General features: G+C 43.1%; 1 protein-coding gene across 22 annotated transcripts in view; it reads left to right on the forward strand.

The window, feature by feature from the left end:
- Positions 1 to 14,759, forward strand: part of LOC123002131 (uncharacterized) — a 197,864-nt gene that overhangs the window by 171,690 nt on the left and 11,415 nt on the right. For 7 of the 22 annotated variants that reach the window (XM_057305673.1, XM_057305674.1, XM_057305672.1 and 4 more), the window contains one exon: positions 3,677 to 6,384. In XM_057305673.1, coding sequence (XP_057161656.1) covers positions 3,677 to 3,771 — 95 coding nt within the window. In that variant the 3' untranslated portion in view covers positions 3,772 to 6,384. Of the gene's footprint in view, positions 1 to 3,651; positions 6,439 to 7,050; positions 7,203 to 8,011; positions 8,146 to 8,455; positions 8,682 to 11,292; positions 11,461 to 14,759 lie in introns of those variants that run through there. The other 15 variants (XR_008956922.1, XR_008956920.1, XR_008956926.1 and 12 more) reach the window with 9 other exon arrangements.

The raw sequence follows: 14,759 nt of genomic DNA on the forward strand, positions 1-14,759 counted from the left end.
AGCAGGGAGCCCAACACAGGGCTCGATCCCAGGACCCCGGGATCATGACCTGAGCCGAAGGCAGACGCTTAACCAACTGAGCCACCCAGGCGCGCCAGCATCATTTTTCTTAAGGATTGCTTCCCTCGCCTATAGGCTTCTGCAGCGGGGCTGTGGGACCGTCCGGGGACAGCAGGGGCAGGGAAGCAGTTTATGCCCCTCTGTCCCTCCATATCCTGGGAGAAGATGAGGCTCACTAAAGTGCTTGCTGAAAAGCTCTGCCGGTTTGACAAGACAGGCAGAATGCACCCAACTCCGAAGACAAATATGAAAGATATTAAATTTCAAGACAGGAAGGGCTGGTTCAAACCCTTGGAAAAAGATCCGCCCTGGATAAGGCAACATTCAGCAGGTCACTGAGCCCCGGAAAAGATGCTGTGGGGGCTGGGAGAGGAGAGACCGGAGAAGGCTTCCCTATCGGAGCAGGCTCATCACATCTGCAAATAGAGTTTCTTTTCACCTTTTTATTTATTGTGCTCTGTGTGTGTGTTTCGTGGCCACGTCCTTTGTCTGGAATGATCTCCATAAGTCCTCATTCTCCCACTTAGCAGGTGTATGATTTGGGGCAAGTTTCTTTATCCATAAAGTAGAAGTAATAATGGTACATAGTATATGGCGCTGTTATGAGGACTGAATGACGTTATGCATCTGAAGAGCCCAGAACATGGTCCAAGACCAAGATACTAGCTATTATTTCTGTTATAAGTACATGTAATCTCTTAATTTGAGCAGCTGCTGAAATTCCACCTTCTCTCAAATACCCTCCGGTCACTTGAGTTGAGCAAGCATTCACTGAGCGCTCAGGACATGCTGGGCACTGATAGGACACTGATGATATTGTAACATGTTGACCTTGCCCTTGGGTAGCTCACCTTCTAGTAGGGAAGACAAACCCATAAGTAGATTATTTCAGGTTTTTATTTTTAGTTATTTTTTAAGAGAGAGAGCATGCGCGTGAGGGGGAGGGGCAGAGGGACAGAGAGAATCTTAAGATCTTAAATAGGCTCCACACCCAGCGCTGAACCCCATGGGGCGGGGGCTCGGTCTCACACCCTGAGATGACCTGAGTTGAAATCAAGAGTCAGACGTTCAACAGACTGAGCCCCCCAGGTGCCCCAGGTTCTTTCAGTTCAAGGCTGGGCTGTGCAGTGTGGTCACCATGAGCCACGTGCTGCTGCAGAGACTACATTGAGACGTGTTCTCTGTGTAAAATACACATCGGAGTTTTAAGACTTGGTTTGGTAAGAGAATGTAAAATATCTAATACTAGCCAGTATGGTATTGATTACCTGTTGAAATAACGACATTCTGGGCATACCGGGTTAAATAAAACAATTAAGTATTTGTATTGAAGTGTAGTTGACACACGAGGTTGCCTTGGTTTCAGGTGCACAACATAGTGAGTCAACAAGTCTGTGCATTCCCCCGTGCTCACGCCACATACGGTTTCCATCCATCCCCATAGGTCGCACTCACGACACCACTGACTCCATTCCCTGTGCTGTACCTTTTATCCTTGTGACATACTCATTCCATCACTGGAAGTCTGTACCTCCCACTCCCCTGCACCCATTTTGCCCATCTCCCCACCACCCTGCCCTCTGGCAACCATGAGTTTGTTCTCTGTATTTATGGGTCTGTTTTTGCTGTTTAATTACTTTTTTGTAGATTCCCTATATAACTGAAATCATGGTATTTGTCTTTCTCTGACTTATTTCACTTAGTATAATACCCTCTAGGACCATCCGTATTGCTACACACACACACACTACATTTTCTTTAGCCATTAATCTATCAGTGGACACTTGAATTGCTTCCATATCTTGGCTATTGTAAATAATGCTGCAGTAAACGTAGGGGTACTTATATCTTTTCAAACTAGTGTTTTCTTTTTCTTTGGGTAAATACCCAGCAGTGGAATTACGGGATCATACGGTGTTTTTATTTTTAATTTTTTGAGGACCCTCCATGCTGTTTTCCCACAGCGGCTGCACCGGTTTGCATTCCCACCAACAGTGCACAAGCGTCCCTCTCCTGCCTCTGCTCACCCACACTTGCTATTTCTTGCCTTTTTGAATCTAGGCATTCTCACAGATATAAGGTGACACCTCATTGTGGTTTTGATTTGTGTTTCCCTGATGATGAGTGATGTTGACCATCTTTCCATGTGTCTGTTGGCCACCTGGATGTTTTCTATGGAAACATGTCTCTTCATATCCTCTGCCCCGTCTTAATCAGATTTTTTGCTTTTTTGGTGCTGAGTTGCATAAGTTCTTTTTATATTTTGGATATTAACCCTTATCAGATATATCATTTACAAATAACTTCTCCCATTCAGTAGTTAGCTTTTCTGTTTTGTGGATGGTTTCCCTCTCTCTGCAAAAGATTTTTATTTTGGTGTAGTCCCAATAGTTTGGTTTTGTGTCCCTTGTCTGAGAAGACATACCTAGAAAAATGTTGCTAAGGTCAATGTCAAAAAGATGACTGCCTATGTTTTCTTCTAGTAGTTTTATGGTCTCCAGTCTCAAATTTAGGTCTTTAATCCATTTTGAGGTTTGTGTTTTGTTTTGGGGTTTTTTTTGTATGATATAAGAAAGTGGTCCAGTTTCATTCTTCAGCATGTAGCTGTCCACTTTTCTCAGCACCATTTATTGAAGACACTGTCTTTTCCTTTTGTCTATTCTTGCCTCCTTTGTTGTAGATTAATTGACCATATAGTTGTGGGTTTATTTCTGGGCTCTTTATTCTGTTCTGTTGATCTATGTGTCTGTTTTTGTGCCAGTACCATACTGTTTTAATACTAGAGCTTTGTAGTATATCTTCGAATCTGGGATTGTGGTATCTCTAGGTTTGTTCTTAAGATTGCTTTGGCTCTTTGGGGTCTTTTGTGGTTTCCATACAAAGCTCAGTATTATTTATTCAGTTGTGTGAAAAATGCTGTTGGTGTTTTGATAGGGACTGCACTGAATCTACAGATTGTTCATACTGTACATACAATCTATAGGTAGTTCATACTACCCAAACCCATTGGAGGTCAGTGAGAGATGAACGGGTGTGAATGCAGTCATGTACATTCTCCTTGGACCCCACAAATGAGAACATATCAAAAGTTCTCACCATCCTCTGGGATTCTCATTCATTAGGTCTATGCTCTACCGAGCAATCTTAGGCTGCTCTTCACTCCCTAGGACTATGTGCAGAAGGGAGTATTGGTTCTTCCAATCCATGAGCATGGAATAATTTTCAGAGTATAGGTCTTTCACCTCCTTGGTTAAATTTATTCCTAGGTATTTTATCTTGGTGTTGCAATTGTAAACAGAATTGTTTTCTTAATTTCACTCTCCGCTACTTCCTTATTGGTGTACGGAAATGCAACTGACTTCCAGGTATTTGTGTCCTGCAACTTTATAGAATTCTTCTGATAGTTTCTTAGTGGTGTCTTTAGGGTTTTCTACATAGAGTATCATGTCATCCAGAAATAATGATCAGTTAACTTCTTCCTTACCCTCCTTACCAAAAAAAAAAATTAATTTCACCTGTTTCCTTTTAATTTTTAAAAGCTGTATTACTAGAAAACCTAAATGTACGTGGCTCCTGTTCTATTTCTGTCAGACAGTGCTGGTCTCTGGTGATACAGGGTGCTGTGGGAACCCAGAGGGGCAGCATGTCGTCCGGCTTGGGGGTGAAGGAGTGCTGCCTGGAGGAGCGGATGCATACGGAGCTGAGTCTTAAAGGTGGTGCAGAGGTTATCCAGGTAAGGACACATCTTGAGGATATTCTGGATTGAGGTAACAGGAAAGCCAGGGGACATGTGGTGTTGGAAGGCAGTTGGTCGTTCCCAGCCTAAGGTGTTGTGAGCTGGGGACTGGAAGATGATGAACATTTAACATCCAGTAGTCATTAAATGCCCTGGTTCTTGTCTTACACGTGAGGTCTGGTTATGTTTCCACTCTTTGTTTGCAGTTTTGGGCTATCAGCTGTTGAAAGTTGGACGTTTATGTCTCTACAAGAGTAGGACTATCCTGGAAGATAGGCCTAATGCACGCACATATGCTGCTTGGAAGGCAGAATGCCATTTTCCCTTCTGCACATAGTCCTAAAGACCTAATGAATGAGAAACCTAGAGGAAGGTGAGAGCTTTTGCTACATTCTCATTCATCGGGTCCAAGGAGAGTATATGTGACTGCATTCACACCCGTTTATCACTGACCTTCAGTGGGACTACCTCCCACCCCCAAACTCTCACCAATAAGGAATACAGTTGACTTTTGAACAACACAGGTTGAACTGCACTGGTCCATTTGTATGCAGATTTTTTTACAGGACAGTACTGTATTTGCTCTTAATATTATTTCTCTAGCTTACTTTAAGAATACAGTATATAATACATATAACATTATAAAATATGTGTTGACTATTTGTGTTATCAGTCAGGCTTCCAGTCAACAGGCTATCAGTGAAGTTTTGGGGGAGTCAGAAATTATACATGGATTTTTGACCATTGAGAATTGGTGCCCTTGCCGCCTGTGTTCTTCAAGGGCCAACTGTATAATCATTTATCCGATGATATAAATTTGGAAGCTCATTATATCCATTCTATCCCAAATCACCCTCAAGTCTTCTGCCTTTAGTAACTAATTACTAAAAGGACTTTTAGTAGGTCATACAAGGTGAAAGAGGAGTGGCAAAAGGAGACAGTGCCAACCTGAGTGGATGGAGAAGCTGGAGAGTGCGAAGCCATCTTCAAGGTCTGCTTCTCCCTCTTTAACGTACGCATGACTCACACGGGGATCTTGTGAAGATGCCAGTTGTAATCCAGTACGTCTAGGGGCGGGAGCAACAATCTGTATTTTTATTCAGCTTCCCGATGAGGTCAGTTTGCTGGTCCACGGACTTCGAGTTGCAAGGTCTTCAGGGTCAGTTTAGTTCTCTCCCGCAGCTGGAATGGACATTGCCGCAGCCCTGATGAGTCATTAGAGGCCTGGGAGGGAAGACCGATAGCCCCTTTGTGCTTCGCCGCCGCCGCCTCTGTGGAGCGAGTCTAATTGTTGGAACCGTTTTTCTTGTCCTAGACACTATGGGAAATTTCTGTGCATTGGTCCTTGTTCTATTTTTGGAACCCCTGAGATAATGAACGTGATCTCTCTTTCTCATGACAGCCATTTGGAAATCCGAAGAGCATTTTTATATTTCCCTTAATTCTTCTTTTCAGTAGATTGAATCTCCTCATCTCCTTTAGCTGTTAATGATAGGACCCCCCGGACTGTCCCGGGAATCTGTGCTGTAAGTGTACCTCTCCTAATTGAGTACAGCATTCCAAGCTTTGTCTGAACATCAGAGAGTAAAAGGGGCCTATTACCTATTTGGCTGTTGATTCTCTGCTTCTGCCAGAATCCTCAGTCATCTTGGCATGTTGACTACTCATTGGGTGTCAGTGCTTCTGAACCCTTAGTGGACCGAGCTAGAGAAATGTATGTACGCTTATGTGTACATTTCTGTCCATGTGATTTTCTTGTTTGTCCATCCATCCATCCATCTATAGGAAACCCTGAGTTTATAGTGATACTTTTACTCCAGTTCAACTGCATAGGTTTACTCTAGTTTTCTCCCTTTGCACATTTATAACTCCCTTCCCTAGGACTCAAAACCCGCCTTCTATTAGCTTGAAGACAGTTACCTGTGTGATCAAACCCTTGGGTAAAACCAAGCTTCAGTCCACCACCACTGCCCTCTCCCCAGTCATGCTATGTTCACGCCGCTCACGTTCCAACATACTCCCACTTCTCCTGGGACCCAGCTAATAGCTTTTGGGATGAATTATTTGGGAAGGGATGGGAAGGGGGTAGAATGAGAAGGACGAAAAAGTTGTTTTTTCTCTTCTGACTTCTAATTTAGTGAATTATACTAACACGTTTTCTAATATTGACTCATCCTTGGACTTTCACATTGTGCCCTGCTTTGATTTTTCTACTCTTTCATTTAAGACTTCTTGGTAAGTTAATTCATTTCACTGATGTGAAAAGGCTTTGTAGACATTCCTTTAAATTCATCTCCTTTGATTTCTACAGGGGAAACACAAAGCTTTTCCTAACTTTGTGGATTTCTTCAGAGCCTTTGCTTTTGGAAATGCTACCAGAATTATGGCTGCATTTTTAGTGGTGGAAATTATTGATATGTCTCAAAAGCCAGGAATCAGAGAACATCTGCTCTCCAATGGTGATGTAGGACTTTCACCAAAGCCACACCAGTATTTATAATACGCTATTGAGTTTTTCTCATGGAAAAACAACTAAGATTCCTAACATTTCCTGGAGTTTCAAAAAAAAAAAAAAGGAAGAATTCGACTAGATGTCCATTTGTTAGCCCACATTGGAAAGGATCAGCCTTAAAGAATAATTGGTGAGCAAATCAATATCGATACCACTCTCCTTCATCTCTTCATATCCAGCCTGCCCCCAAAGATTTTCTTGGAACCCACAAGGTTAATTGAAAAGATAAATCGGCTTTGGAAAGCATTTGCATTTTAAGCGAGATGGAATTTGGGGAAGTGCCATGCAGACATTTATCATTCTATAAATCATAATTATTGTCAGTGACCCAAAACCAGGAGCAGGTTATGATGGTTAAATAATGTCCCGAGTTTTGCTCTTTGGGAAAGCCTTTGTCCCCCACTTGATCATTACCACTTTGCCTTGGATCTTTTAGGCCTAAAGTGCATATGTTGCTTATATTTATCTGAGTAGTTAATTTTGGAGGCAACCATTTTGTAGATGCGATCTCCCGCCTCTGACAGATAAGGCCTGGATTGCTCTCCTTTTTATATTTCATTATTCACACTTTCTTCCCCATCTCCCACCAACCCTCCCACCATTTCTATTTAAGAAAGATATTTATTATGTATGTAGATTTCCCCAAAAAGGTCTACCTATGCCACATGCGCACACGCGTATCTGCCCACAGTACATGTGGACTTCTCTGTGTGTGCTTTTTAACTTTTTTTTTCTTGACTAGGTCACTCCTGAAGAAACATCTGAGTATGACAAAAGCTGATAGAAGAGAAGGATGATACTTTTTGGTTGTGAGGTTTCACCTCAATGTGAATTTTCACCATGATAAGTCGACTGTTGGGGAACTGTGCCTGCCTCTGGTCATCCACAGAAAGGGTAATTATCCAAATAAGGACATGCCGGAAAACAGAATAATAAGTTGCATTTTAGAAGCATGCTCGTCCATAAAACTGGTAGGTCACTTTCGTTTTAGAAGTCCATCAGCTGGAATATTGTCTGAGTCTGTGATCAGAGCATTCATTCATTCATTCAACAAACATCTGAGAGCCTTCCAGGTGCTAGAGAAGAATTAATAAGCCCAGAGAAACATGGTCCCTGATAGTAAATTTAACAACTGGTTTTCCCTAAAACGAAAGCTCTGATTTTTCATATTTACAAATATGAAAAATCAGAGCGTAGATGTTCCCACCGTAACCAGTTTCAGGCTACCCCTGTTCCTCATTGCCTGGCACACAGAAACTGGCAACCACCATCATATTCATATCTGGATCATTAAGCTTACTTTACCAAACTAAAGAAGAAACTCATGACCTACAGGGGAAAAGTCTAAGATGTGGAGAAGGGTCTGAAGGATGCACACCGGATTCGGTATGATAACCTCAGAAAGATGTAGGACATTCCTTTTTCTTTTTCACTGAAAAGTCTGTAAAATGTGAATTTTAGTATGTATTTTAGAACTTTTAAAGAAAGCATTTACAGTGTCCAAATGGAAAAAGCATAGGTTTCACATGATGTGGGCCCAACAGTGACCAAACGCATAGTAGATACGAGAATCCTTGCTAAATGCTGTTATTTCCCTGGTGAAAAGTGACTTCAAGTATTGACAGAAGGTAAGTATTCCAGTTGCTGTAGAACAAATCACCCCAAAACTGTAGCTTAAGCCAGTGCTCGTGTTTATTTCACAGGTTTACAATTTTGGTGGAACAGCATGGGGACATCGTATCCCTTCTACTTGGCATCAGGTGGGGTGGAGAAGTAGAAGACGGTGGATGCTGGCTGTGGGCTGGGGCCCCTCCACGTGGCTGCTTTTCTCCCAAAGGTGAGTGTCCCCAAAGAGCCAGGTTCAAGCTCTGTCAGCTTGTATGTCCTCACCTTAGAAGTCACAGCACATATGGGGCGCCTGGGTGGCACAGCGGTTAGGTGTCTGCCTCCGGCTCAGGGCGTGATCCCGGCGTTATGGGATCGAGCCCCACGTCAGGCTCCTCCGCTGGGAGCCTGCTTCTTCCTCTCCCACTCCCCCTGCTTGTGTTCCCTCTCTCGCTGGCTGTCTCTATCTCTGTCGAATGAATAAATAAAATCTTAAAAAAAAAAAAAAAAGCACACAACATCTTTTCTCCACATTCTCTTAGGGTGCTCACAAGGCACCACCCAGGTCCAAGAAGGGGAAAATTAGACTCGACCTCGCTTGCTGGGCAAGTTCTGCAAGAATGTATGTGACTGGAATATTAATGTGGCCATTTTTGGAAAAGACAGCCTGCTCCAAGAAATTCTCTCCTTGTCGATATTATCTGCACCCCATATCTGCAGAGAAAACATGGAAAGTTAGCCAGATGGTCTCAGTTGCCCAGTTGAATTGTGAGTATTATAACTTCACTCCAAAAGCAATGCATTGTAAAAGCTGTAAATTCTTATGTGGGAAACCCAGCAAATGTTAGCATTGTATTTCCCATGTGAATTGTCAAATTTATCTTTACAGAGATGGTGGGAGCCTACCTTTGTTTGCATTTGAGAAATAATCTTAGAGACAAAAATACAAACTCAGAGTCCAAAGAGCACAGAAAGGAGATTCATGAAAATGAATGTTTTTCAAAGGAATTTCAGATATTCTTTTCAATGCATATAGGTGTCCTCCTTCTTACCTGCCAGCCACGGGATACACGAGGTTATGTTGAACTTAATATGGTGCTTGAGAGTCCAGTGCATTCCTCCTATTTACTTACTTATTAGGGTTTGAGTCAGTTCATCCATTTATTTGTATCCTCAACGTCCCTTGGTTCCCCCTGGGGCATGCATGAATAGAGCAGATTAACAGGAGACTACTCACCAAATATGTGTGGATTACCCAGAGAGTAGCACTTAGAGAACTGTCAGAAACCTCCAACTCCTCCAGTCTACTCGCTTGGAATCTTACTTTATGGTAGGAATTGGTAGCCCCAAACCAGCTGTAAGTTAGATTCTCATTTTTAGAGACACTACTACTGGAAGTTTCTATTGCTTTGAGCATATCCAAGTTCTTATTTAAGAAGATGAAGTCACGGTGTAGCAGAGGTCTCTTTGGCAATTGACATGTAAAACAAAATGATTATTCACAGGTAGATGAATCAGATTGAATTTTAACAAAGTTCTGTCCCCAAATATTTTCTTGTGCTGGCTGAAGACAACCGTGAGACATTTGTTGAAATTTTGAGCAGTCCTTTTTCTCCCATAACTACAATGCCAAAAGAGCAAAACGAGTAAACTGACTGCCAGTCGTCTTGTGTGTCCAAATATTTCTGTTCCTCGACTTATACTTGTAGCGAATACTTGCTATAGCCCCAGCTCAGTCAGCCTGCCTGGTGGCTCTTCACTTATCTAGGTTTATACAACTAATTCTTGGGACTCTCTTCCCAAACATGCTGCTTCACAGGCCAATACGAGGCCGAGGAATGTATATTCTTTAGGCGTCCCCCTATGATTCTGGGAACGACTGACCTAGAACATTTGCTAACTCCTGCAATTTCTGTGGCTCACGACAAAATGGTGTTACGATTCCATTTCTGTCCTTGGTAAACATTTTACAGTAGAAACTCAGGTTTATACTAAATTTTTATATGTTGACTTGCTTTGTAGTAGAAGCTAGAGCTTTGAAAAAGAGATAGGGAAAGGAATTCCCTCATAAATCTCATCATTTCCCTCTTGAGCTTGGTGTGGGGGCCGAAATATTTTTTATATTTAAATGTAATGATGGTCATTATTTGCTAGAATTTTTTAGATTTCCCAGGCCCCTCCAGCTGGAACTCATGAAATAAACAATTACAAACTCAAGTGGCAATTTGGGTAGAGCCACAAAGAATAAATAAGGTTTCCAGGGGGCCTGGGTGATTCAGTTGGTTGGGCGTCTGCCTTGGGCTCAGGTCATGATCCCAGGGTCCTGGGATTGAGCCCCACGTCGGGCGTCCTGCTTCTCCCTCTGCCCCTCCCCTGGCTTGTACATGCTTTTTCACAAATAATGAAATTTTAAAAAAAGGTTTCTACAGTTAGTATGTTCCCTCTACCTGGAAATATCAAAGGCACAAATGCTTGACGTTGCTTGGCCCACTCAAGGATGGGTGAAAAGCTCAGTGTAGCCAGGATCGGATCCAATCTATGTGGGAGGTATCTATTCAGTCCTCAGTGATGGAGTCAAAGAATTCTATCTTAAGTTCTGTTTCCGATTGCCTGAAATGGCTTTTTGAAGAAATGTTAAGATGGATTCTGAAGATACATCTGGTTCCGGGACTGATGAGGGCTCAGAAGAAGGGGCAATAGTACCAGGGCCACATATTTTCTCTTTCAAACCCTCTTTTAATTTGGCATATATATACTTTTTTTTTTTCCCACACTTGATTCTCACTGGGCTGTCTTTGACCGTATTGGTGAGAACCAGGTGAAATGCAACCCAATGTTCACAAGAATGACTGGTTAACTATTAATCTGATTGGCTATATGGATTTCCACTTAAAAGCTGTTGGGGCACAGGCATCTTTTTTTTCCATAAGAAAAGAGATCAAGTAGAAACTAGATCCTACTTCAGTGTTTACCAAGAAAGTTCACACTATCAAAGCACCTGCATTATTATATACGTATCTTTGGATTGGTGAATAATTTTTCAGTTTAGTAGTTGTTCAGAAACCAATCCAAATACTTTAAGAAATTTAAACGTGTATTTACCTGCTCAAAATTGTAATTTATGTGAAACCTCTTTTTGTTCCCATTTTGAGTTATACCTAATACTCTCATATATAGGCTTTTCATTAGTATCACTATAAGATTTTATACGTAATTGGCATTTTTTTTTTCAATTCTAGGACTTTCTTGGGGGCCACATTTTCGCACTCTAAAATCAGGATGTGTACATTGTCATGTCTGTAAACATCTGCCCTCGCATTTCCAACTCTCACCTCCTGCTCCCAGTTATTAATTCTGTGCTGCTGCTTGGCCATTCTAGAATTGAGGCAACAGGGGAAGTGCACACACGGAGGACGCTCATTGATGTTGCCAAAGTGAGAGAATAACTGAGGCAGAAGATGTGTCCCTCTTCCTCTTCGTTTTGAATGTGGCTCCGTGTAGGTCTGACAGCTGGAAGTTTGACATGACTCTTCCGCAGTGCCTTAAGGTACCAGATATATCTTTCATGTTCCTTTAAATACTTTAGTTCCAACATTTTAAAATTATTTGGTCGAGTAAGGTAATAAGGTAAATTGGTTATTGGTGCTGGAGCGAACAGTTCTACTTCTACCTAGAGATTAACTTACTTAAAAACCTTAGAATGTCAATCTACAGGGAATGTTAAAGCTTTTCCAGTTCAGCCAAGGCTTTGGGAATGGAGCCCTGTCCTCTCAAGGTCTACAGTTGAGCTTGGTCCTCCCTCATGGTGATGCTTATGGCAAGTTCTTAAACACTTCCTGCCCAATTCTTTTGACCTTAAAATAGCAGCCTTCAAGCCAACTCAACTCTTCTAGTTGCCACAGGCAGATAAGTTGTGTAAGGCTCAGCGAAGCACCAGAGATGTTTGGGGGTCAGATGAAGTTCAAGCCTCAGTATTACCACCTTTTAGATGTGTGACCTGTCAAGTTACTCAGCACCTCTGAACCCTATTTATTCAAGCCATGCAGAAAATAATCACTGCAAAGAATGTGTCAGCACCAGCCTGGATGCTGGGCATACGGTGCTAAACAGACATAGTTTCTGCTCCCAAAGAACCCTGCTCGTGAGACTATACAAGGAAGAGTTGCCAGTTGCAGCCCAGAAGATCAGTTCTCTGATAGGGAGAGCCCAGGCTTGGTAATGGGGTACAGTGAATAGGTAAACCTTTTGGAGAAAATACTTCAAAGCTGAGACAGGAGTAATGATGAGTGCCTTTACTTTCTTCCAAAATGGGGACATATGTACCTTGTTGGGTTATAGTGAGGAAACAGACGATGAATGTAACATTCCAAAGCTGTGCCCAAGTTTGTTATTGGGCCAGAAAACATATATTGAATACTGACCACCATAAGCAGTAGGGATTTAAAAACGAGTAGGGGGCTGGCCCCATCCTCATGGGTCGCACAGGCCAAGAGTCTAGCCCTAGCACCTGAGGCTGCCCGATTATTGCTCTTGTCCCACTGGCCTAGTCACGGCTCTGAATCTCAAGAGCACCTGCTTAGGGAGGCCAGGAATGCTTCTCTATTGTCCATTGTTGTGCATTTAGTGCTTAGCAGCTCCTAGTGGACCTTTGCTAGTCACGCTGTGCCTGCAGCAGATGCAGCCGGCGCCCTGCCTTATCAGCTCCCCCTTCCCTCTCCATCTCCCACCTGTCCAACTTTCAGCAGCCAGCTCCTACATTTATTTGCCTGAAGGTCTGCTCTGGCGGGCACGGGCCACTCAGGCCACGCCTGAGGGAGGAGCCTTGGAGTGATGGGGAATTAAGTTCCACCCCAGCTGCTCCTCTGACGAATTAGTTCGTTACCCCATGGCAATAACTCGGTGGATAATTTACCCTCCATTGGCTGTTTTGCCTTCCTTATCTTACTTGCCCCACTTCCTCACCACTGATTTCAGGGGTTCCCCCAACTCCCAAATAAACCACTTACATTTGAATCCTTGTCTAAATGGCTGTCCACTCAGCATCCAAATCCTTATATTTAAATTTTCCTGCTGCCTGTAAAGAGCCCATTTCTCATGATGGGAACTGAAAAGGTCACGTGCACTTGCAGCCGCGGGTGAGTACATGACCTCTACTGTGCTAATCAGACAGATCCCTCCACTTCCTAACTGGAAGCCCATGTCATGAAGAAATGCCCAGAATTGATTCTGTTGACAGATGGTAGCAGAGACAATAATTTGAATGGGAGTTTCCAGCAGCCAGTGTTGGTGGCACACATGGTACCCCCCTCCCCCCAACAATGCATAGAGCATGGCTTCATTGAACAGTTCTACTGGGATATTTTTGAGCATTGCTCTTTCCCTTGTATTCTCAGAGATTCTTTGATCTTTCCGATATCTTTTGTGACAAATTCCTTTCCTGCTAACACATCAGGTTTGGTTCATATAGCTGTACCTAAGAAAGCTGTCTGGGTCTTCCAGGATAGAGCCAGGAAAGCAGTCCTCTACCTCTTCTAAGCAGATGGGATTTAATACAGAAGGGGATGGAAAAGCTGGAAAGCCAAACAGGGAGCAATGAGGTAACGTACAGGTCACTAACACCTGGAAGCTGCCATCACCCCTGGGGCTAGAGGGACCATGGAGGAAGGGAGCACATTGTCTGGCAGGAGCTAGAACCACATTAGGGGGGCTGCCTGGAGCGGTCACCAGAGGGGGTCCAGGACCCGAAGTTCCACAGGAAGTGGGGGAGAGAGAGTGGAAGAAGCATCTGGTTTTCTTTCCTTTCCCCACCTCCAGTTTTACACCATACCACCTGTAAGTCGAAAGTAACCAGACGCTAGAGGGCAAGGGAGCCTATAACATACAGCACAACAGGGAGAGAGCCAGAAATAGACCTGAACACCAACAGGCAGTTGACATGCACGAGTAATGGGAGCTCACATACTTTTTGGCTGAATGAACAAAGAGAATAACCAAGGAGAGGGCTGCGACCAGAACCTTGTGTTACACCAACTCTTAAAGGATGGGGAAATTAGGTGGTTGCCCCTACTGAGAAGCAGTCAGAGAGCTAGGAGGAAACCAAGGCAGGAATAGTGTCCCGGATGCCACAGCTCTGAAGCCATCCTATCTGCCAGACTCCTAACTGGATTTCCACCAAACAGACCTCTGAATTATTCATTGAGTCTAGACGGGAGACTCCAAGTGCTTAGCCATGAGCTTTGGGTATCCTCGCTTCTAATCCAGGCTATTCCCTGGGTAACTGGAGTTATTAAGTAAGGATAACAGTGCTTGCCAACTTTCACTGGGCAAGGTGAGAAGCAGCGCATAATGGAGACGTTTAAATACTTGGCAAGATAGAGAAACATGTCGCAGCAGGAACCTTAATTGATAAAGTAGAGACAAGTGCATCCACTCCCACAGTTGGAAATTGCGGGACTGGCTTCCATGACTTCCATGAATAGATGGATTGCACCATCTTCGTTAGCGGCAGCGCAGAAGAGAAAACAAAGCTCTGTGCTTGGATTTATGAGAAGGACCGTGCTATGATGGAAAGAGCATCCATTTCAGATTCAGGGAAACCTCATTTTACTCTCACCTCTGAGTTTAGACATATTTTCAACTGTGCTTCAGTCTCCTCGTGTTTAAAATTGATAATGGGCACTCATAAATATCTGTTCCTGTCCCCGATCTCCCTTCTTTTTACCATAGCACTGGCCTAGGAAAGAAAAGGTGAGAAAGTACACTAAAATTCTTTCTATAAAAAAGGGCTGGCATGAATCGGTTTTATAGGGAAATGCTTAAAGGAATTAAAAACCAAATCTCAGAGCT

The sequence above is a fragment of the Ursus arctos genome, unplaced genomic scaffold, assembly GCF_023065955.2.
Source record: "Ursus arctos isolate Adak ecotype North America unplaced genomic scaffold, UrsArc2.0 scaffold_33, whole genome shotgun sequence".
Lineage (NCBI taxonomy): Eukaryota > Metazoa > Chordata > Mammalia > Carnivora > Ursidae > Ursus > Ursus arctos.